The sequence below is a fragment of the Piliocolobus tephrosceles genome, chromosome 17 (assembly GCF_002776525.5).
Source record: "Piliocolobus tephrosceles isolate RC106 chromosome 17, ASM277652v3, whole genome shotgun sequence".
Taxonomy (NCBI): domain Eukaryota; kingdom Metazoa; phylum Chordata; class Mammalia; order Primates; family Cercopithecidae; genus Piliocolobus; species Piliocolobus tephrosceles.
The window spans coordinates 40302806-40328106 of NC_045450.1; the positions used below are offsets into that span (position 1 = coordinate 40302806).

At 35.8% G+C, this 25301-nt stretch overlaps 1 protein-coding gene across 1 annotated transcript in view; it reads left to right on the forward strand.

The window, feature by feature from the left end:
- The first annotated feature begins 2259 nt into the window (after positions 1 to 2259).
- The window catches only part of LPCAT2 (lysophosphatidylcholine acyltransferase 2), a 76368-nt gene continuing 53326 nt past the window's right edge, over positions 2260 to 25301 (forward strand). The window contains exons 1-5 of the mRNA XM_023209959.1: positions 2260 to 2614; positions 18460 to 18599; positions 21637 to 21854; positions 23116 to 23228; positions 25181 to 25241. Coding sequence (XP_023065727.1) covers positions 2444 to 2614; positions 18460 to 18599; positions 21637 to 21854; positions 23116 to 23228; positions 25181 to 25241 — 703 coding nt within the window. The 5' untranslated portion in view covers positions 2260 to 2443. The remainder of the gene's footprint in view (positions 2615 to 18459; positions 18600 to 21636; positions 21855 to 23115; positions 23229 to 25180; positions 25242 to 25301) is intronic.

The window sequence follows — 25301 nt, forward strand, 5'->3', positions numbered from 1 at the left end:
TCAAGAGAAGTGATTTTTCCAGGCTTCCATAGCCATTAGGGACCTACAAGGCCAAAGGATAGCCTAGCAGAGGAGCTTTAGCCCTCAAACCAGAATCTCCACCACCCTCTGCCACCCTCAAAACCACTCCTGCTACCCTCCCCCACCCCCACAACCATGCTGGGTAAACACAGCTAGGGGAGAAATAATGTGCTTGCTTCTAAACACAACTGGTATTAATGGACAAGCTCCTTACTCCTTGCCTACCAGTCTACCCACCCCTAATCTATATAGAAATTCTGGAGCTACTGCTGAACAGAAATGGAAGGCCTGGGGTTTTTCTGAGGTCCTTTCTGGCTCCGATAGTCTGATTGATAGTATATTGCTTCTGGCCTCTTATGATGGGGCTGGTGAGGAAGGTGGGTAAGGAGCGAACTCTACAGGTGACCTCCTCAGTGAACCTGATGTCATTGTTTCTCTGTTTTTCTTTTTTTGAGTCAGAATCTCCGTCGCCCAGACTGGCGCAATCTCGGCTCACTGTAACCTCCGCCTCCCAGGTTCAAGTGATTCTCCTGCCTCAGACTCCCAAGTAGCTGGGATTACAGGTGCACGCTGCCACACCCAGCTAATTTTTTTTGTATTTTAGTAGAGACGGGGTTTCACCCTGTTGCCCAGGCTGGTCTCAAACTCCTGAGCTCAGGCAGTCTACCCACCTCAACCTCCCAAAGTACTAGGATTACTGGCGTGAGCCACCGCTCCCAGCCCCATCTTTTCTATCTTTTATCCTCCCATGGCCTGCCCCTTCTGGCTTAGACTCTTTTTGTTTCTTCTTCTTCTTCTTCTTTTTTTTTTCTTTTATGAGACAGCGTCTTGCTCTGTCACCCAGGCTGGAGTGCAATGGCATGATCATAGCTCGCTTCAGACTCGGTCTTCTGGGCTCAAGCAATCCTCCCACCTCAGCCTTCTGAGTAGCTGGGACTGCAGGCATGCAACAGCACAGCCAGCTAACTTTTTACTTTTCTTTAGAGACACGGTGGGAGGGGGGGGTCTCACTTTGTGGCCCAGGCTGTTCTCAAACTCCTCGGCTCAAGGGATCCATCCTCCTCAGCCCCCAAAGTGCTAGGATTACAGGCGCGAGCCATGACACCTGGCCTGGCTTAGGTTGTTGACAGTTGGAAACACATCTTTCTGTGCAGGTATCTGTCTAAAGAGTCTCAAGGGTCTACCAGTCCCAACTTGAAGACCCCCTAGACTGGGGAATCTTCTGTCATGGCTGTAATACACTGTTATTAATGTTACATTGAGAGAAAAGTCAGTGGCATAATAATGCTTAAAACATGCCATTTCTTCAGTGTTTCTCTATGAACACTACACATGCATTATTTTATTTAATCCTTGCTACAGTTCTATGGAGTTAGAATAAATCTCTCATTCCTAGACAAGGAAGCAAACTCAGGTTAAGTGACTGACTCAAGGCCACACTTCTATGTGGTTGGGCTGGAAGATTGTGAGATTCAGAGAGTAAGTTTGGAGAACCCCAGGGCTCAGACCCAGATTTTCATCCTGGCCTTCCTGCCTGCTGTGAGCAGAGTTGATCAGTAGGGATGAGTTGATTATCATCTCCTTCCTTTAACTCTCAGCCACTCAGGGTTGATCAACTGTCCTCAGATAATGGGACAAACCCCTGCCCTCCCACCCCCACGAGCACCTACATAGGTCCAAACAGGCTTGAACTTCCTCAGTGTGAAATGGAGCCACAGCCCAATACATTTCCCTTTTCTGGTCAGGTTCCTCATCTAGCGAGGAGGGCAACTGTAATTTTTGCCTTTTCCGGTAATAGTAGCTCAGTTTTCCTTTGGAGGACCATCTCTCCCCTGTCAGTCCATTATGTTTTGAGTGAAACAAATTCCACTCCTAGTGCCATCATGGGTGTATTAATATTAGTTCACTTAATGGAACAGCCCAGGGGAAGTGGTTGCTCAATGGCATTACTGGATCCAAGTTGTGATTATCTGAGAATACATTTATCTTCATTTTACAGAAGGCAACTGAGGTTCTTGGAGATAGTGATTTGGCCAACGTCACAGGCCCAGTAAAAGGGACTGAAAATCCAGGTCCGCCTGACGCTAAAGCAGGGAACTCTGCCTCGTGTCTCGCTGTGGAGTGTTAGGGATCCTGGGTACCCTTCAAGGTCTTGGCTCTGAAGGAAAAGCATTCCTCTCCGAGGAGACGAGCTATATTACCAAGGGGGTGGGGCCAGATGCCTGAGGGGGTGTGGCCAGAGCCTGGGGCTTGTCAGAGCCGAAGGGGCAGGGCGGCAGCAGCCGGCGTCTAGGTAACTTCAGCGCCTGCGCAGAGGCTCCCCAGTGTAGCCGTAGGCTGGAACTCTAGTGGGTCTTCGGCTCAGTATTGGCTGCAGCGCCGGAGTAGGTCGCTTCGGCCAGGTTCCACGCCCGGCTCGACCATGAGCCGGTGCGCCCAGGCGGCGGCAGTGGCGGCCACAGTGCCAGCTGCCGGCGTCGGGAACGTAGGGCTGCGGCCGCCCATGGTGCCCCGTCAGGCGTCCTTCTTCCCGCCGCCGGTGCCTAACCCCTTCGTGCAGCAGACGCAGATCGGCTCCGCGAGGCGGGTCCAGGTGAGGGGCGTGGGTCTGACAAGGGAGGTGGTCTGAGGGGGATGTGGGTCTGAGGGGAGGGGTCGTCTGAGAGGCGCCTAGGTCTGAGGGGGTCCAGGTAAGGGGTGTGGGTCTGAGAGAGGAGGGCGGCCGAGGGGGGCGTGGGTCTGAGGGAGGGAGGTGGTCTGAGGCGGGCGTGGGTCTGAGGAGGGAGGTGGCCTGAAGGGGACGTGGGTCTGAGGAGGGAGGTGGCCCGAGGGGAGCCAGGGTCTGAGGCAGGTCCAGGTGACCGGTGTAGGTCTGACAGGGGAGGGCAGTCGAGGGGCGCGTGGGTCTGAGGGGTGTGTGGGTCTGGGAGGCAAGGGAATCAGAGGAAGAAAGAGCAGTGGATCTGAGAGGAGAGGACTTTTGAGGGACCGTGAGTCTGAAAGGGGCAGAGATGTGCGTCTGAGAATTGAGTACGTTTAGAGGATGGTCTGAGCGGGCACAGGAGGAGAGAAGATGCAGGGAAGATGCGGGTCTGAGAGGAGGATCCGAAACAGGAAGAGACAGAGCTGGCTGGTGGCGCAGGCTACAGTCTATGCCCCAGAAGGGAGAAGGAATCTGAATCTGTGACCGAAGTTTCAGCTTGAGTTTATTAGAGTGTAGTGGGAGGCAGATCTACGACGGGAGAGTAGATTTGAAGAAGCTTTTTTTTTTTTTTTGCCTTGGGAAAGAGAGAAGTCAGTATGGGATGGATAAGAGTGAGGCAGAAGGCAGAAAGCCCAGGTCTGTGATTAGAACAGGTAAGGCTGGAAAGATTTAGCTGAGCAGGAGCATGATGGAAGGTGGGAAGTCAGAATCAAAGAAAAGGGACAACTGAGTCAGCTTTGGGTGTTCAAGAAGTTTTGGTCCAGAATCAGTCTTCACCTAAAAACGTTTCCTAAGTAGAAGCATGAGAAGTAGTAGCCCAGACTGTTTTCCATTGTTAAAAATGGCTATACTGTTATTCACAAAGAAAGTTTCCTTTCCTTTCCTTTTTCTTGTAAAGGGTTCCTTTTACCATTGGCAGTTGCACTCTTTGGACTTCCTCTTTGTTGAAATTAGTGATCAGAGAACAAGATAGGCCCTGCTAACCACATTTGTCCTGTGTGTTCTGCAGGGGGGTGGGGGGAACAATTTTGAAGTTTTCATGTCCATCTCACACATTTACTTTGGATTTGAAGTCGTATAATATTTGCAATCAGCTTGTATGCACTAACACCGTTGTCTTCTGCAGTAGGGGAAGGTTAAGTGCAGAGCTAAGCAACACAGGTGGCGGCTTGAGTAATGGTAAATGGGTGTCTGGTTGAAGAGGAATGTGAGAGAGGAAGAAGATAAAGAATATAGTAATACCGCTTTGTGAGGAAATTAAACGTTTAAAAATGTGATCTTCATGTCTTTAAATGAATAGATATTCTTTTTGTGTCCCGACATTCTGAAACATTTGTAAATACATGGACCATTGTTCAAGATTAAATTTAGCCTGATTTAGTTAAATCATACTTAAATGAAAATATGCCCATCTATTTGACTTCATATTTTGGAAAGAATCAGAATGGAATATTGATAAATATTTATATTGCACCTATAATAAATTATTAAGTTTTTCCATCACCTGGTTTGTTACTGTTTAAAGATCTCTTCCAAATAACTCTCTGAGAGCTGTAGTATAATGGAATGATAGCTAGTCAATTATAGGACCTGGTCATTTATTAGTTGTGTGACTTTGGCCAAGTCACTTAACCTCTCTTAACTACACTTTTCTCGTCTATTACATTGGAATATTAATAACTCAAAAGAGGGCTAAAATTAAGTGAAATAATCTGTTATTGTTTGTTGATCTTAATATTGAAAATATTGATAGTTATCCTATTTATTTTCTACAAAGTATATACTGTACTTAAAATTTACTACTTGGATTAAATGGAATTTAACAAAGTCTGGATATTAAAAATACTTTTTAAATTTATATAGATCAGAGATACCAAAGAGGTTTCAATGGCTTGAGTCGTCTGGGTAAAGGGAAGATTTGAATAGGCATGGTAGAAAAACAATGTCCATATTATCCAGTTTAAAAGATGGATATACTTTCATTTAAGTATGGCTTAGTATAATTAATTTAGGCTAAATTTAATCTTTAATGGTGATCAATGTCTTGCTTAAGGACTGTTGTCCTCACATTTCAGTAAGAAAGTTAAACAAACAAGTACAAAAATATATAATCTCATGTTTTAGTAAGTGTAATGAAGGAAAATCAGAGAATAACACTGAGAGAAGGCCACCCAATGGAGATGACATATTATCAAATGGAAATATGATGGAGAATTCTCTTAATTTGTCAATGAGTTAACTCAAAATTGATTTACTATTAAGCACTATTATTTGTTGCAAACCTTGAAGATAGCACAGAAAAAAAAAAAAGCTGCCTAATATTTCGCAACTTGTTCAGTTAAAATCCATATGGGTTGCTCAGTGTAGATATGAGTGACTCTTACGCTAATATACTTTAACCTCTTTCCAGCTCTTTCTTCAGGGTCTATGCTATATGGTCCTTTCTTTCAGTCAAGATTATTTCTTGGTCTTTTAACAATGATACCTCTTCAAAGAGAATCTCAGCCGGTGACCTACCAAAGTGACTTGGGAATTTGAGTCATCTCATCTTTCTCCACAGTACTCTTCCCCAGTATACCACCATACTTCATTGCACTACCATTCAAATAAATATAACATTATCTAAAAATAGTGTGCTTACCATGTACACAGAGCTTCAAGAAAAATCTCCTGGATCCAAGATCCCTTCTATATTATAGTTCTGAAACTCCTACTCATCTTAAAACATATTCTGTTTTATAGGAAATAAGACTGGTAGCAAAGTTTCATTATATTTGTAAGTCAGTTTTCAAGTGAAAAATAATTTAACAGGACTAGTTTTAGTCTCAGGAATGGTGGAGTAGCTTAATGTAGACAAACCTTTCCATGCATAACAATTATAAACCGTAGTCAAAATAGGAAAAACTTCATGAAGGCACTATAGAGCAACACAAATCAGACAGAAACTGGGGGGATTTGTTGCTTGAAATAATAGTTCTGTACTGTGTAACATTACCCCAACCCTTTTTTCCCTGAAGGTTGTCACTTGACACCATGTGAAGGGATTGTTAGAAAGCTTCAGTCTTATTGGCCTGATATATCAGAGCACAAAGTTCAAGACTACCAGAGTGGCTAAAAATTGAAGGAGGAAGTCCCAGAAAGGAGGAAGCTAGAAATGAGGGAGCCCCTAAATTGGCATATAAATTATCTCAAAACGTTGATCAATTCCTGAACTGTATATTTACAAAGGAGCCTTCAAGGGCCCTGGAGGAAAGTAACAGCTGGAAGGAAGAAGAAACTGAGCAGACATTTCAACTGATAGACACCATAGGGAAGGCACAGTTAGAATCCCACTAAATTAAGAGGACCTTGGCAAATATCTCAGGCTTTACACTGAAACCTCACAAAGATTATACCATAGGAGAAGAGCTGGTCCTATACCCTAGGACTAAGGCTTCAATCTAAGTCTAAGGACTAGCTTCAAACAAATTTTCCCTTTAAAAGTATAAAACTAAGCCTTCACAAGATGAATGCAATCAGCCAGAATTTTACCTACCTGCTAGGACAGAAATCAACATTCTTGAGAAAAGGATAACAGAATCCAGAATATCTGTAATATATCACGCAAAATGGCCAAAATACTATAAAAACAATATTAGACATTCAAAGAAATAGGAAAATGTGACCTATGATCAAAAGAAAAATCAGGCAATAAAAATAGACCCTAAGATGATCAAATGTAGGACTTTGCAGAAAAATACTTTAAGGTAGCTATTATAAAAATGCTCAAGGACTTAAAAGTAAAGAGTGGCATAATGAATGAATAGTTGGAAGGAGCTTAGCAGATAAATAGAAAATGTAAAAGAGAACCAAATGGATATTTTAAAACTGAAAACTGTTATATCTGAAATGAAAAATTCACTGAATGGGCTCAACAACACATTGAAGATGGTAGAAGAAAGTATTAGTGAACTTGAAGATAGGTCACTAGAAATTATTCAGTCTAAAAAGCAGAATGAAGAAAACTGAGATGAGACATCAGCAAAACTGGTGAAGTAAAGGCCTCTGAAAATTATCTTCTCCATAAAGCAATGAAAACACAAAAAAATTATCAGAATCAACTTTGTCTTAGCTCTGAAAATTAACCAAAGGCTTTCAACAATCCAAGGAGCATTTATTTAAGAGTGCTGACTCTTAGTTAAAATAGTAGGCTTTGTTACAGTTTAATTTTATTCTCATCCCTCATCCTCAGCTCTGCAGTAGCCTTAAAAACCAACGTCCTACAGTCATAATGAAAACCAGCAACCTGTCAGCCACTAGAGGGGGAAAAATAGTGTTAGAGCATTTTCAAAGCCCCATTCCCAAGGAACTGTCATTATTGGCCAGTCTGGTGGCTGCCTGGAAGGCCTCATTTGCGAGACTGTCTTTATTTGATTTGTCTTGGTGCTTACAGAGTGCAAATAGCCTTTTCTCAAGGGTGTTTGTCAAAAACAATCAGAGGAAAGCGAATGCAGTGGTGCACACCTGTAGTTCCACCTATTCAGGAGGTTTATGTGAGAGGATTGCTTGAGCCCAGAAGTTCAAGGCCAGCCTGGGAAAAATAGGGAGACTCTGCTTCTTAAAAAGTAAAAATAAAAAAATCAAAGGCAATTGCTTAACATCACAGCTGCCTGAGACAGTAACAGTTGGAGCAAACAGTAGGCTAGCCAAAAACCTTAAAAGAAAAGTTAAGGGATGAGATGATCATAGGGGACTTTAAAAGCTTTGACATATTCCTAGGAATCTAGAAGGCTGTCCACCTGAGTAAGGCTTTATTCATGCTCAAGGCTATGCACATGTCCTGAAAATATCGAAAAATACCCGAAGCTCTCACCTCTGCCTAACCTTGAGGGACTGTACAAGCAGAAAGTGAAGGCTAAGGCAGAGTTGTCATCTGTCACCTGACTGTTTATGATGTGCCCCTATGTGTACAAAGAGACCCTTTGCAAGCATCAGGAAACTTATTGGTTTCAGGTGCTTAAGAAAATCTGTAATCATTAGCTGATTACTAAGCTAACTGGTCAGAGACTTTAACTTTAGTAGCCACAATGACAAAGAATACAAGCTTTACAAATTAGTTTATAAAAGACACTAAATAAACAAATAACAAACAGCAACCACAACAAACCCTGGAAAGGGAAGAGAATCATTTCCAGAATTGCTATATTATTTAAGATGTTTAGTTTTAATTTAAAAATTGCAAGGTGTATAAAGAAAAACAAAGTATAGCTTATAAGTAGTTTACAAAGCAGTCAATACAAACTTTCCCTGAGGAAGCCCAGACTTTAGTCTTACTATACAAAGACTTTAAATCAGATATTTAAAATATGGTCCAATAACTAAAGGAAACCATGTGTGAAGAGCTAAAAGAAAGTATGGAGCAGGGTATCATCAAATGGAGAATATCAATAAAGATGCAGTGTGTGTGTGTGTGTGTGTGTGTGTATTCACTAGAGGGGCTCAACAGCAGACTATATCTAACAAAAAAGGAATCAGCAAACTTGAAAACAGGTCAACAGAGATTATCTAGTTTGAGGAACATAAAGAAAAAAAGATGAAGAAAAATGAACAGAACCTCAGAGACCTGTGGATCAGCTTTACCAACAGATTCATAATGGGAGTTTCAGGAAAGGAGAAAGATGCAGAAAGAATATTAGAAGAAATAATGGCCAAAAACTTAATGAATTTGATTAAAAACACTAATCTACATTCCCAAGGAGCTCAAGGAACTCTAAGAATAAACTCAAATATACCTGTATCTACAGATACATTATGTACATTATGTACAAAGAATCGTCAACAAGATAATGACTGATTGCTCATCAAGAGCCACAGAGACCAGAAGGGAGTAGCAGGATGATATATTCAAAGTGCTGAAAGAAGACTGTCAATAAAGAATTCTATAGCTTGAAAACTATCCTCAAAATGAATTATAAATGAGCAAAAACTGAGAGAATTTGTCATTAGCACACATGCTCTAAGATAAATAATAAAGGGAGTCCCTCAGGCTGAAATGAAAGGATACTAGACAGTAACTCAAATTCACATGAAGAAATAAACAGCAGTGGTAAAGGTAACTACATGGGTAGATGTAAAGGACAGTACAAATGTAATTTTTTTGTTTGTAAATCTTTTTTTCTCTTATCCAACTTTAAAAACATCTACATAAAGCAATAATTTTAAATCTGTGTTGATGGACATACAATGTATAAAGACATAATTTGTATAACAATAATAGCAAATAGGAGAAAGGAGGGAATGGATCACAGTTTTTGTATACTATTGAAATTAAGTTTGTTGATCCGAACCAGATAATTATTATAAGTTAACATGGCAACACTTAGGACAATCACTAAGCAAATACATTTTTAAATATAGCAAAAGAAAGAATGAGGGAATTAAAATGATACACTAGAAAATGTTTAACACAGGAGAAGGCAGCAATGTAGACATAGAGAAATTTAAAAAGACCTAAGACATATTGAAAACAAATAGCAAAATGTCATATATAAATCCTACCTTATTAGTAATTACATTAAATATAAATTGATAAAACAATCCAATTAAAATGAAGATTCACAGAATTGATAAAAATACATAACTGTGCGCTTCCTAAAAGAGACACACTTTATTTATTCATTTATTCATTTACTTACTTAAAGGCAGGCTCTTACTCTGTCTCCCAGGCTAGAGTGCAGTGGTGTAATCACAGCTCACTGTAGCCTTGACCTCCTGGGCTCAAGTGATCCTTCCATCTCAGCCTCCTGAGTGGCTGCAACTATAGGCATGCACCACCACACCCAACAAATTTTTGTATTTTTTATAGAGCTGGGATCTCCTTATGTTGCCCAGACTGGTCTCGAACTCATGGGCTCAATCAATCTTTCCACCTTGGCTTCCCAAAGTGCTGGGATTATAGGTGTGAGCCACCATGCCTGGTCAAGAGACACACTTTTGATTCAAATACACAAATAAGTTGGAAGTAAAAGATGGAAAATGATATACCATGCAAACAGTAGCCGAGAGAGAGCTGGAATGGCTGTATTACTATCAGATAAAATAGACTTCAAGACAGAAATTGTTGCTAACGAAAGACATAATGATAAGAGGATTGATTCATTAAGATGTAATAATTATAACCATATATGCATCAAGCAGCAGAGTCCAGAAATACACAAAGGAAAAAGTGACAAAATTGAAAGGTGAAAGACAATTCAACAATAACGAGAGACTTCAATTACCAAATAATGATAGAACGTAGAACAATGAGACAGTATCAGTCAGGAAATTGAAGACTTGAAGAACACTATAAACAGACTAGATCTAACAGATATGTATGTAGAACACTCAACAACAGCAGAAAACACATTCTTCTAGTGCCCATGGAACATTTGCCAAGGTAGATCTGTATGTTAGACAATAAAACAATTCTCAATAAATATAAAGTGGTTAAAATAATACAAACTATGTTCTTTGACCACAGTAGATTGAAACTAGAAATCAATAACAGAAAAAAAATCACAAATATGTTGAAATTAAATTACTTCTAAATAACCAATGATTCCAAAGTAATAATAAAACAATAGAGAAAAATAACAACTCCAAAAGTTGGTACTCTGAAAAAAAATTGACAAATATTTATCTGCACTGACCAAGAAAAAAAATGAAAGATGACTCAAATTAAGAGAGGCCAATATTACTGACCTTTCCAAAATAAAAAGGATTATAAGGAATTATATGAACAAATGCATGCTAACAAATAACTTAGTTCAAGTGGACCAATTTCTAGAAAGACACAAAATACCAAAACTAATTCAAGAATAAATAAAAAATCAAATAGACCTATAATATGTAGAGATTAACTAGTTCTTAAAAACATCCCACAGAGAAAAGTTGAGGACCAGATGACTTCAGTGGTGAATTCTACCAAAGGGTTACAAAGAATTAACACCAATCCTTCACAAGCTCTTCCAAAAAATAAAAGAAGACAGAGCACCCCGCAACTCATTCTGTGAGGCCAGGCCTACTCTGATACCAAAACCAAAAAAGGATATTACAATAAAAGAAAACTACAGACCAATATCCATTGTGAATATACATGCAAAAATCCACAATAAAATGCTAGCAAACTGAATCCATCAGCTAATAAAATGAACTATACCATGGCAAAGTGGTATCTATCCCAAAAATGTAATTTTGGTTCAACAGAGAAAAATTAACATGAGCACCATATTTATTGAATAAAGGGCACAAGAACATCTTAATAGACATAGAAAAATGATTTGACTCACTTTCATGATAAAAACCACTCAATAAACTAAGAGTGGAAAGGAGTTTCCTCAGCCTTATAAAGGGCATCTGTTAAAAAAAGCTAACATTATACTTAATAGTGAAACACCAAAAAGTTTTCTTCTAAGATCAGGAACAAGACAAAGATACCCACTCTCATCACTTCTGTTCAACATTGTACTGGAGGTTCTAGGAAGGGCAATTAGGCAAGAAAAAGAAAATACATCTATATTGGAAAGGAAGAAGTAAAACCATCAAGATGGCATGGTTTTCTAAACATAGAAAATCCTAAGGAATGCACAAAAACACTTGGGGCTAATAAATCAGTTCAGCAAGGTGGCAGGATACAAGATCAATATACAAAAATCATGGCATATTTTTTCACAAGCAACAATCTAAAAATGAAATTTAAAAACAGTTCAATTTAAGTTAGCATCAAAAAGAGTTAAATATTTTAGCAACAGAAGAATTCTGCATTGTAAACTACAAAATATCATTGAAAGAAATTAGAGACGACTTAAATAAATGGGAAGACATCCTGTGTTCATAAATTTGGAAGACTTAAATTGTTAAGATAATGACACTCCCCAAACTGATCTACAGATTAGTATACCCTTATCAAAATATCAGCTGGCTTCTTTATTTTTTGCAGAAATTGATGAGCTAATTTTAAAATTCGTACAGAAATGCAAGGGGCTACAAACAACCAAAAGAATCTTGAAAAAATAAAACAAAATTGGAGAACTCACATTTCTCATTTTCAAAACGTACTGTGAAGCTACAGTAATCAAGACTGTATTGTACCAGTAAAAAGACAGACATCTAGATCAATGAAATAGAATTGGCAATACAGAAGTAAATTCATACATCTGTGGCCACTGATTTTCCACAGGATTGCCAAGACGATAAAATGGGGAGAGAGTAGTTTTTGCAACAAATGGTCTGGGACAATTGGATTGACATGTGCAAGAGAAGGAAGTTAGGTCCTTACCTCATAGCATATACAAATTAACTCGAAGCAGATTAAACTACTAAATGTAAGAGTTAAAATCATAAAACTCTTAGATGAAAACGTAAGTGTAAATCTTCATGACCTTGAATTAGGCAGTGGTTTTCTAGATGTACAACGAAAGTACTAGCCACCAAAGAAAGAATGGGTAAAGAGGACTTCATCAAAATAAAACACTTTGTGTTTCAAAGCACACTACAATGAAATTGAAAAGATAACTTACTGAATGAGAGAAAATATCTGCAAATTATACATTTGATAAGAGTAGAGTGTTCAAAACATATAAATAACTTTTAGAACTCACCAATAAAAAGATAAACCAACCCAACTATCCACCCATAATTCTATATCTAATGAAAATATTATTCAGAAATGAAGGGAAAATGAAGACATTTTCAGATAAGAATGGAGGGAATTTGTTGTCAGACCTGCATTCAAGAAATGGTAAAGAAAGTTTTTTGGGTTGGAGGAAAATAACACCAGATTGAGACTTGAATATACAGGAAAGAATGAAGAACACTGGAAATGGTAAATATGAAAAGAATGATATAAAACTTTTTTCTTTATATTAATTTCATCAAAGAGCTAGAAAATGTAACCATTTAATACAAAAATTATTGTTTTCTTGGGCTTACATATATTTAGTAGTAAAACATATAACAATACTGAAAGGGTAGTGGATGGGATGGAATTGTACTTTCCTTACACTTTCTGTGAAGTGGTACAGTATTAACTCTGAGTACTTCATCTTATGCTAAGCACACATTGTAATCTTCAGACCAACTGCTGACTAAAAGTACAAGAAGGTATAGCTAAGGGGCCATTAAAGAAATTTAAATGAATCACTAAAGAAAAATTTCATGAACTCAAGGAAGAAAACAGAAAACGAGAAACAGAAACATGAAACTGATGGGAACTGATGGAATATATAGAAAAGAAATAGCAAAACAGTAGATTTATACCCAAATACATCAATAATTACATTTAGTATACATTAATTAACATCCTAACTTAAAGGCAAAGATTTTCAGACTGGACAAAAGAATAAGACCCAGCTCTACTTTAATCCACAGTACATACACTATAAATGTAAATACGAAGATAAGAAGGAAGAAAAGATAATGTGGAAATAGTGTAAGTGTAAGAAGCTGATGTGACTGTATTAATATCAGATAAAGTAGACTTCACGACATGTCATGACATCAGATATAAGGAGGAACATGTCTTTAAAAGGTCAGTGGGAAAACTTAGCAGCACTTAATGTTTATGTACCTAATATCAGAACTTTGAAAACTTGAAGCTAAAATTGAGAAAACTAAGCAAAGAAATAAACAAAACATAATTGAGGATGGTAACACACCTTTCTTGGTAATTGACAGAACAATCAAACCAAAGATTAATGATATAGAAAATTTGAACATTGGTAACCACTCCTACTGAATTGACATTTATGGAACACTACCTCCAAAAGTACCAGAATATAATTTCAAGTACACATTTAATGCTTACCAACATAGACCAAAGGCTGGGTCATAAAAAATCTCAATAAATATCAAAAGTTTGAAATATTACAGAGCATGTTCTCTGAACACAATAAATTATGTTAGAAATCAATAACAAATATATCTGATAAAAATCCACATATTTAGAAATCAAGCTATATACTTTAAAATAGTCCTTGGGTCAAAAATATATTATGAGTGAAATTATGAAATGTTTTAAACTAAATGTGAACAAAATGCAACGTATCAAAATTGTAGGATGCAGTTAAAGCAGTGCTTGCCAGTAAACCAATACATTTAAATACATAGAAAAGAAGAAAAGTTTAAAATTAATGATTTAAGTTTTTACCTTCAGAAGCTGGAAGAACAAATTAAACACAAAGTAAGTCAAAGAAAGGAAGTAATAAAGATAAGAGCAATAATCAGTGAAATAGAAAACTACATAGAAAATTAAAATCAAACATTTGTCTAATAGATTAATAGAATAGATTAATGGAATTGATAAATCCTTACCAAGACTGATAAGAAAACAAGAAAGAAAATACAAATTACCAGTATCAAGAATGAAACAGCATATATCATTATAGGTTAAATGACTAATAAGGGAATATTATTAACAACTTTATGCCAGTAAATTTGAAACATACATGAAATGGACAAAAATCAGTGTACCAAAAATAGACACAAGGTCTAGAAAATATCAATAGCCCTTTATCTATGAAGGAATTTGAATTTATTTTGTATCCACAAATATACATTTAAAGAAAACATTTCACCAAGATTATTTTACTAGTAAATTTTGTCAGACTTTTAAGAATACAATAAAATCACTCACACAAGCTCTTTCAGAAAGTAGAGAAGTGTGGAACAGTACCCAACTAGTTTTATGGGGCTAACAGTACCTTGATACCAAATCTGAAAAAGACATTATAAGAAAAGAAAATTATAGATCAATATTTCTCATGATCATAGCCATAGAACTCTTAAGAAAATATTAACAGGTCAAATATGGCATTGTATAGAAAGGATGATACTGTATATCACTTCCAAGTTTATCTTATATCAAGAATATAAGGTTGATGTAACATAAAATTCCAATTTCAATGTAATTCACCATATAAGCAGAACATATGATAAAATGCCTGTGATCATCTCAATAGACACAGAAATTTCATTAGTTCACCTGACAAAATTCAATACCCACTGGTGATAAAAATACTTTCTTAGTAAGATAGAGATAAAGAGAAACTCTCTCCATCAGGTACAGGGCATCTACAAAACACCCACAATTAATATCATAGTGGTAAAATATTGAATCTGTTTCCTCAAAGGTTTGGGATAAGACAAATATCTTGTTTACCACTTCTATTCAACATTATGCTAGGGATCATAGCCAGTGCGATAAGATAAGAAAGGAAATAAAAGACATATGGATTAGAATGGAAAAAGTATAACTGTCGTATTCACAAATGGTATAGACTGTATATGAAGAACTTCCTAAGGAATCAACAGAACAAGTAACTACGAAAACCAATAAGTGAACTTGACCAGGTCATAGGATGAAAGATCAAAAGTCAATTTTACATTTATATACTATAGGACCAAACAATTGCAAAATGAGATCAAGTAATCTAATTTATAACAGCAATAAAATGGCATTCAATACTTAGGAAAAACCATGTAAGACCACTACACTGAAAACTACAAAATATTTCTGTGAGAAATTAATGAAGACTTACATAGAGAGATATACCATGTTTATGAACTGGGAGAATCAATATTATTAGGATGACAATTTTCTCCAAATTGTTCTATAGATTCATTATGAAATCTCAGTAAAAATCCTAACAGGCTTTTGTGTATGTGTAGAAACTGACAATTCTAAAACTTATATGGAAATGCAGAGTATCTAAAATGCTTTCAGAAAAATGATGAAGCAGAATGTATGGGCGGACACACACTACTTGATTTCAAGACTTACTTCAACACTGTAGTAAATAAGGTAGCAGAGTATTGACAGAAGTATGATGAACAGATCAATGCAACAGAAAGAAAATCCATACATTAATATTCAATTGATTTTTTGCAAAGTTGCCAAGAATATTCATTGAGGAATGTCAAGTCTTTTGGTGCTGCAACAACTGGATAAATTTATGGTTAGAAATGAACCTTAATCCACACTGCATACCACACAAAAAAAGCCATTTAAGATTGACCATAGATTGAAATGTAAAAGTGAAAATCATACAGCTTCTAGAAGAAAAAATTATAGAGTATCTTCAGGAACTTGAGGTAAAGATTTTTTCAGAAGGACACAGAAAAGAATTAAACATAAAATAAAAGTTGATAAATTAAACTTAATCATAATTAAAATGCTTTAATCAAAAGATACCACTAAGAAAATGAGAAAGCAAGCCACAGAATGAGGAAAAAAATATTTTTAATGCATATATTGACAAAGGGCTTGTATACATTTATATAAATAACTCTTACAAATTGATAAGAAAAAGACTAGCAAACCAGTAAAAATGGGCCAAAGACTTGAACAGACACTAACATTAGAAGTTAAAGGAATGACCAATAAGTATATGAAAAATGTATTCAGCATTATTGTTCATCAAGGAAATGCGGATTAAAGCCACATGAGATATTCTTTTATACCCACTTTAATGGCTAACATTAAAAATAAAAAAAACTGACCATACCATTATGTTGGTGAGAATGTGGAGCAACAGGAACTCTCATACCTTGCTCGGGATATAAACTGGTGAAGTCACTTTGGAAAACGGTTTTATTGTATTATGTAAAGTTAAACATGCCCTATGACCCAATAATTTTATTTTCAGTGAAATGAAAATGTATGGTCACACAAAGATTTGAACATTAATGTTCATATGAGCTATAATAGCTGAGAACTTATAATAGGCCAAATGTCCATGAACAAGTAAATAAATAGATTGTAATATATTCATACAATGGAATAGTACTCTCCAATTAAAAAGAGTAAATACTGATATATATGACAATATGGTTGACTTTCAAAAATATGAAGTGATCAAGCCAGATATAAAAGGGTAAATAAATGCTATGTGATTTTATTTATATGAACATCTACAGCAGGTAAAACTACAGTGAAAGAAGCCTATCAGTGGTTGCTTAGGTTTGGGGAGGGTGTATTAATTGCAAAGGGCAAAAGAAAACTTTTTGGGATGATGTAAATATCTTAATTGTGGTGGTCATTGCATAGGGGTATGCATTTGAAAAACTCGTAATCTATAAACTTAAAATAGATGGTTTTTCTTTTTTGTACATTATACCTTAATAAAACTTTTTAAAAGTCTGCCAACACCAAATGCTGGCAAGGATGTACAGCAGCTGAAAATTCTCACACATTTCCACTGATACTTTTAAATGACACAACTTTGGAAAACTGGTGGTTTGCTATAAAGTTAAATAACATCTATGAGCCAGCATTTTCACTCCTAGGTATTTACTTAAGAGAAATGGAAACATATTCACATAAAGGCTTGTACAAGAATATTCATAGTGGCTTTATTCATAATAAGCCACAATTGGAAACAGCTCAAATGTTAATCAGTAGGATAATCAATAAGCAAATTGTCATATGGTCACATAGTAGAATAATATTCTGCAATTAAAAAGAATGAATTACTGATGTATGAAACAACATAGTAGAATAAAAAGTATTAAGTGGAAGAATGCATAAAGTATGATTCCATTTATGTGACATTTAAGAACAGATAAAACTAAATTATGGTGATAGAAATCTAGCATTTGTTGCCTAAGAATATAGGGTTTGACTAGAAGAGGCACAAGGTGACTTTCTGGGAGTGGTAAATATGTTTTGTGTCTTAATTGTGGTGGTGGTTACATGAGTATATATTTATCAAAGCTCACTGAATTGTATACTTTAGATCTGTACATTTTGTTGTGTTACTGTTTAATATTCTAAAGATCAGATAATTAGAATATTTTGGCATTTTCTTTTCTAAATTATTTGATGGTGCTCAGAATCATTTAAGGGCCAGTAGAGACAGAAAAAGACGGCTACTGTTTGAGTAATATAATTAGCTCATAGAGAAAAAGACAATGTGTCATACATAAGCACAATCTATTTTACTCAAACAGCAGTACAATAAAAGAATTAAGAGCACAAACTTTATAACCAAACTAAGTTCAAATCCTGGTTCTACCACTTGTGATCTTAAGCAATTTAACTTCCTCTGTGTTACTCCTTTCTGGTGTGTAAAATTTGAAACTTAAGGTTGTAAAAACTAAATAAGTTACTACATGCCAAGTGCTTAGAATGGCTGGTATATTACTTAGTAAGCATTCATGTATTATTTGCTCTTCTTATTTATTTACTTTTCATTTCTTCTTAATTTTTTATTTTCGAATCTATCTCCTTATTGTTATTAGTTATAAAGTTCTGGCAGGTATATAAAACAATGTATTTACTTCTTCACACTCTGATGCCTTCACTCTTCTACCTAAAGCTCTCAAAAAGCAATTTCTCCTTCTTACCTTGCTAGCTCCTACTTATTGCAAGATTGTTCAGGCTACAACTCCTCCAGGAGGAAGCTTTCCCTGGCTGCTAAATCAAATACACCTTTTCTTTGTTCCCCCAACATTCTCTATTCGCTTTCATGGGTATGCAGATCCTTTGTCTTATGCTTTTCTTTAGTGTTTCTCTTGCTACACAGTAGGCTTTGTGAAGTCAGATATAATTTGTTTTTTTCTTTGTGCTTAAATCCTTGTCTGGTAGAGGGTAGTAGTCAATTCATCCTTGACTAAATGCATGAACACCATAAAAGTCTCCTGTTACATGTTTCTGTTTGATAGCAATGAATTAAAATAATGTCCATACATTTATTTTTACCAACTTTGACTTTCAGATTTTCCTCCTTGGGATTATCCTGCTTCCAATTCGTGTCTTATTGATTGCTTTAATTTTATTACTTGCATGGCCATTTGCTGCAATTTCAACAGTATGCTGTCCTGAAAAGCCGACCCACCCAGTAACTGGTTGGAGGAGGTAAGAAATGATTTTGTCCAAAATACTAGGACATAATATTAAATTAAGATATATTAAATGAATGTAAAAAGAGTTCATCATAGTTTAGTCAGTGATTTTATCTGCCTACTCAATAATAAATTTTACAGTTTTATCTGCCTACTCAATAATAAATAATTTATTTTTATTTCTCATATGAAATATGTAGAAATTACTGCCCAAATGCCAACTACATTATGATAATCTCCTAAAAGTTGTAATTTCCTAATGTTAAAATATTTTGTTTTCTGAGTTATTGCCAAATGTGATACATCCCTAGTTCAGAAAGATACCCAACTACTGTACTTGAAACCACTGAAGCTACAAAATACCTTGCTCTCTTCTGTTCTTCCTCAGTTTTCACATTTGCTTTTCTCCTTCTACAGCTTTCTGCAGTGGCATAAGTGGATTAGTTATATTATTTTTATTAATTACTTTAGTAGTAATTTCTATTATAACAATTATTAATAATAATTATTAACCAATATAGTCTAGTTATTTTAAACATTAGGATGAGGCAGAATGGAACTGCTTTTCAGGCATTATCTAGTTAAGATGGTAATAGAGGAGAAACTGATCATGAGTTAACAAAGCTACTGGTAAAAGTTTATTCTTACTGAACAGAACCAAATTGTTGTGATCTGTATGCCTTAAAAGTGCAGCCTCTTACGTGGACTCCACGGATTCCATGTGAATTCCAAATCTGTACATGGGTTTTAGGGCATTGTCACACTCTTTGAAATTGTTGCCCAATTTTTATACGCAAGAATATTTTTGTATTTAAATCTCAAATGTGAATGCATCCTCCAAAAATTTTGAGAAGGACTGTTCTAGAAACTTTTAAAGAAATATGTAGTTTGCTGTTCAGTTCATGTTCCAGTGAACAAATGTCACTATCAAAGTGGAAATGGATTCACTGCTGGCAATGCCCCAGAGAAATCTCAGTTCTTGCAAATCATACTCCTTTGTTTTATAACTCAAGGTTGTGTAGTATAAAACAATGCTTCAAGGGATGTTTTTATGACTCACCAATTCTTTTCAGATTACCTCTTTGGTTTTTATTGTCAGTGGCTTATGAAAACGTAGGATGATAGAAGGAATAGTCTAAGTAATCCAGACAATAGATATAATAAATGTTAGAAAAGAAAGTTTTACTTTTGTCAATTAAAGCAGTATCTCTTTCTCCTCTTAAACAGGTAATGTCGAAGTTATTATGTGGGACCAGACTTAGAGCCATTCTTTAAATATGTTAAATAGGAGTGTTTAATGGCTCAGAATATGGGATAAATATAGTTATCAGAAGCTACATCACTATGGATAAAAAATAAGAGGTGTGAAAATTTGATAAAGGAATATACTTTGTCTCATTACATTAGCAGAAATCTCATCTCTAAACTAAAGGAGAAGAAAGGGAGGTACAGTTTCTGTGCCCTCTGGAAAAGTATTGTGGTCTTCTTTATCTCCTTCTTGTGAAATAAAAGTCACAGAAACTTCTTTGGAGCTAGTTGCTAATAGCTCCTCACTATATTATTACAAAAATGTGGAGAGAATTAGACGAGAATCCTATTTTTAAAAGCTGAAGGCCGGGCGCGGTGGCTCACGCCTGTCATCCCAGCACTTTGGGAGGCCGAGGTGGGTGGATCAGGAGGTCAGGAGATTGAGACCATCCTGGCTAACACGATGAAACCCCGTCTCTACTAAAAACACAAAAAAATTAGCCGGGCGTGGTGGCGGGCGCCTGTAGTCCCAGCTACTCCGGAAGCAGAGGCAGGAGAATGGCGTGAACCCGGGAGGCGGAGCTTGCAGTGAGCCGAGATCGCGCCACTGCACTCCAGCCTGGGCGACAGAGCAAGACTCATCTCAAAAAAAAAAAAAAAAAAAAAAGAGCGGAAGCAGGCAGATCACTTGAGGTCAGGAGTTCAAGACCAGCCTGACCAGGTGGTGAAACCCTATCTCTACTAAAAATACAAAAATTAGGCCTGGTGGTGGGCACCTGTAATCCCAGCTACTTGAGAGGCTGAGGCAGGAGAATCACTTGTACCTGGGAGGCAGAGGTTGCAGTGAACCAAGATTGTGCCACTGCACTCCAGCCTGGGCACCAGAGAAAAACTCCGTCTCAAAAAAAAAAGAAAAGAAAAACTCTCATTAGATACCTCCTGGATGATGTACATATTTTATTTTTCATAAAAAGCTATGTGCTTATTCACATACCGAGATATCCCTCCTGTGTTTGCACTTCTAGGAATACATTTTTGTTTCCCTGCTCAACTGGATCTTACTTGTCTTGTGTGTCTGGCATAGTTCCTGACACAGTTTGATAAATTAACTAATCTATAATGGCAGAATCTTTTTTAAAGGTTTTTTTAAAAAAGTAGTTTCTGGAATTGCTTAAGTGCATCTCTGTTCCAGGGAAGTGAGATGATGAACTCACTTCGGATGATTGTTGATGATATCTAAAAACTGTAACAATACGGATTACAAGTCTTTTTAAAAAAAATTCCTAAAATAATTCTGAGAACAGTTTCAGTGTGAGAGTTCCAAAAATGTTTTAGGAGATAGTAGCATCTTTATTACACAAATATGGATTCCCAAGATAACCACTTTGAAGGACAGTACTGATTTGGATATCTCAGTAGGGGATGTGTGTTGAAAATTCATTTTTAACACTTTATAGTCTCAGAATGATGGAGCTGTTTCTTAGCCACACATATCCTTGGGCAAATTACTTCTCTGTGCCTCAGTTTTCTCATCTACAAAATGGGAGTAATAATTTCAAAATACTTACTTCAAAAGATTAGGCTGAGGATTAAAGAGATTAATCTGTATGTAAAGCATTTAGAATAGTGCCTAGCACCTGGCAGAAAGAGCTCCATGTAAGTGTTAGCTATTATTCTCCTCAGCTCATATTTTCATATGAAATACTCTGACATATTTTGGTTTTCTTATTGTATTATAGAGTAAAACCTTGCTGCTAGCTTTAGTTAACAAAGCTAATTATGTCTTTTCTATATTTTCAAAGGAAAATTACTCAAACAGCTTTGAAATTTCTGGGTCGTGCTATGTTCTTTTCAATGGGATTTATAGTTTCTGTAAAAGGAAAGATTGCAAGTCCTTTGGAAGCACCGGTTTTTGTTGCTGCCCCTCATTCAACATTCTTTGATGGAATTGCCTGTGTTGTAGCTGGGTTACCTTCTATGGTATCTCGAAATGAGAATGCACAAGTCCCTCTGATTGGCAGTAAGTACTTGTAAGGTAACGTAGATAAAATATTTTCATGCTCATGCTTTAAATTAAAATAATCATATATAGTTTATTGATAAACTTTTTAAAAAGTTTAAACATTTCAAACATATTTACTTTATTGTAATAAGTTACTACATGGAAATAGTATATTTATGAAAAAAGATTAGACTTCCCTTTTATAGCTTCATAACTCTTTAAAACTTTATATCACTATATCATTATGTCTTTCTGTTCTTGTATATAGCCAGAAAGACTAGTTTTCAGATACTACTCATGCTTGATTTGAGAGAATTTAACCCATGTTTGATTTGAGAGAATTTGTGAAAACACAGGTATATGCTGTTTCATGACTTTATCTTCAGGATGTTAGGCTGCTAAATACAGTAAGTGATTTCTCCTCACTCTGTTTTCTTCATTAATGCTCCCAAAATCTCCGTGAGAGACCTATGTGTAGCTCTTTGAAAATTATGATGTGGAACAATAGGTACTTCCTGCCATAAAAAATAATGACGCAAGTGAAGTGTTTTTCCTACCACATGCTTTGGTCTCCCTCAAGAATTGTCTCCAAGTAACTACTCCCTGTTGTCCCAAGGTTATTGCAAACATCAGATGATGAGAGAGTGTGAAAGTTCCCTGATGTTGCCTCAGTGCTCTGGAAAAGTAATAGTAGTTCTTGCAGCTTTGTCATTCAGCTAAGACACTTTTTTTTTTTTTTTAATGTAACTTCCATGCTTTGTGTAATGTGGCTTTTTCCTGAAAAATTGTGTAGCAATAGATTTTTGGTAAATTGAAGTTGATTTTTCATGTGCTAGGAAGCTATTTCAAAAAAATGTTGTGCTGAAAATTGCAGTATTATGAGTAATGGTTACTCCTACTTATGTGTACGTGTACTGTGAATTCACATAATCACTTTTCAAGGTATTCCTAAAGTAAAACAATAATCTTGTAGCATATTCCAAAGGTTTAATATCAATTGAGGAAGAAGACCTTTAGGAGACCTTTAGGGAGAAAATTACATTTGCTTTCTTTTGTATTTTTGCTGCTTGCTTCTGTTAAATTAATAAAATGTTTTTAGTTGTAAATATCCACTTCTCCTTTCAAAATTAGAAGCTAAGTTTTAATAAATTGTTTTTTCATGGTTCTCTTTGATTTACTCATTTAAATTTTCCATACAATGTGTTATATATCCAGTATTATTGCTGTGGTTGCTTTAGCCAAAAAATGGCTTGCCTATGACTTTTCATTTGTTTTAAAGGAATGTTACGGGCTGTGCAACCAGTTTTGGTGTCCCGTGTAGATCCGGATTCCCGAAAAAACACAATAAATGAAATAATAAAGCGAACAACATCAGGAGGAGAATGGCCCCAGGTAAAACATGGTAGATGTTAATTTAAACATATTGGGAGTTTGTTAATTGAATGTATGTAGACTTATTCATTTGGATCCACAGATATTGCTATCTGTGGACACCTATACTAGGTATCTTTAGCATAAGTGCAGAATAAATACAGTAGCAAGTATTAAGAAGTCCTCTTCCCCATGAGATACTCCATGGAATTAAATGTATCATTCTTTTTTATTCTCCAAACTCTTTGAAGCAATTTTCTCTTTGCGTTATAAAAATTTGATTCTCTAACTCTAAATTTAATTAGCACTTTAAAGATGAGATAGGAAATACCTTAGTATCTATTACCATTATACTAAAGTATCTCCTATTTCATGGTTTAGAAGCTTAATTATATAAGCTCAGTTATACTCAATATTGTGGTGGGTAAGTGATTAAGATCTTTAATTTCACCTGAAGTATATTTAGATAGTGCTTTTCAGTTCAAGGGGCATATCAAAATCACCTGTAGAACTGTTTTTCAAACTTTACCATTTCACCACCCCCGTCCCTTGAATGCAGGGGTTGGGGGGTAACATTTACTGCAAAATAAGCCAAGGGTGATTCTAATAGGAACCCCTTTATCTTTGCCCAGTTGAAAACAATTCATCTCTAGCAGACTAATAGTCCTACAGTTATCTGGCCACACATGATGACATGAAGATGTTAAAGTCCAAGAGAAAGTATGTGACCAAACAGGTTGTTTTAGAAACCAAGGCATGGAAGGAATGATTAAAAAGAGGATTGAGAATAGGTGGCACTGGGAGTAGGGTTTGATTTTTCTCTGTGGATCCAAAGAATATATCTAGCACTGGTAGGTGGGAGATAACAAATAGATAAATTTCAGCTTATTTTGCTTATCTTGAGGAAGAACTTTCTGTCCAGAAGTGGAATGGTCTGATGTGGAATCATTTTCTAGAATTTTCAGGCATTGGCTGAACTACCACTATTGTAGAAAGAATTAAAGCATTAGAGATGCTAGGTGACTTTTAATGGCCCCTTCCAGCTCTGAGATTTTACAATTCACTGTATATCCATTAATTGTTAGTAGTTTAGTTGTTGAATTTTCACTGAATAAAATATATTTGATATTGTATCCCATTGTTATAGGAAACCCACTTTTAAATTGGAAAATGGAATTATATCTATTCATAATTTTTATTTTATAAATAACCTGTTATTCTGGCAGTGTAGCCCAATAATGTTTTCCCTATCTAATTATCATAAAAACACTTTGCTAACTGCTGTGAGTGCAGGATTTTACTTTATTTTATTTTATTCAGTTAGCAATTTATTCATGGCTAAATTTTAAAAGCATCAGAAAATTAAGTTGCTATTTTACTTAGTTAATGGGGAAGCTAACATACTGCATATCTTTTACTTTGAAAACATGAAGAAGTATGTTAAAAGCTAAAAACACTGCCTCAAAAAGAAAAAAAGATATTAAATTGTATTCCACATGTCAACTAATTCAAGTAAACATAAAGCACATTGTACACATATCTTTTTTCCTTGGTCCTCAAGACATGCCTGAACTATATGTTGTGGGAGTAAATATTAATGGGAAAACTGAAACAAAGTTGGAAATTATTTGGTTAAGCATATATACCAGAAGAAAGAATTTAATGTAGCCTAATGCACACTTTGACCATGAATTATGCTGTACATCTTTTAAGTTTATTCAGATCATTAGTTTTATCATTAAGAGACATTTGTTAAAACTTAAATCCATTTTCTAATTAAATTAATAGACAACACTTTCTTTACAAGAAAATTGAATAATCTGATGGTAGCTTTCATTAGAATCAAGTGTTAGCCTTTTATTTCATTTTTGTTTTTTAAGCATTGGCAGCTGTTTGTGAAGTCATAAGAAAGCAAGTAAAGAGGTAATTTATTAATTAGATTGAAATATTAAATCTATTCCTTTTTTCCCAAGATACTAGTTTTCCCAGAAGGTACTTGTACTAATCGTTCCTGTTTGATTACTTTTAAACCAGGTGAGAAAAATTAAATTATGTATTCTAACAAAGTAATATGGAAGATTTCACAAATGATTT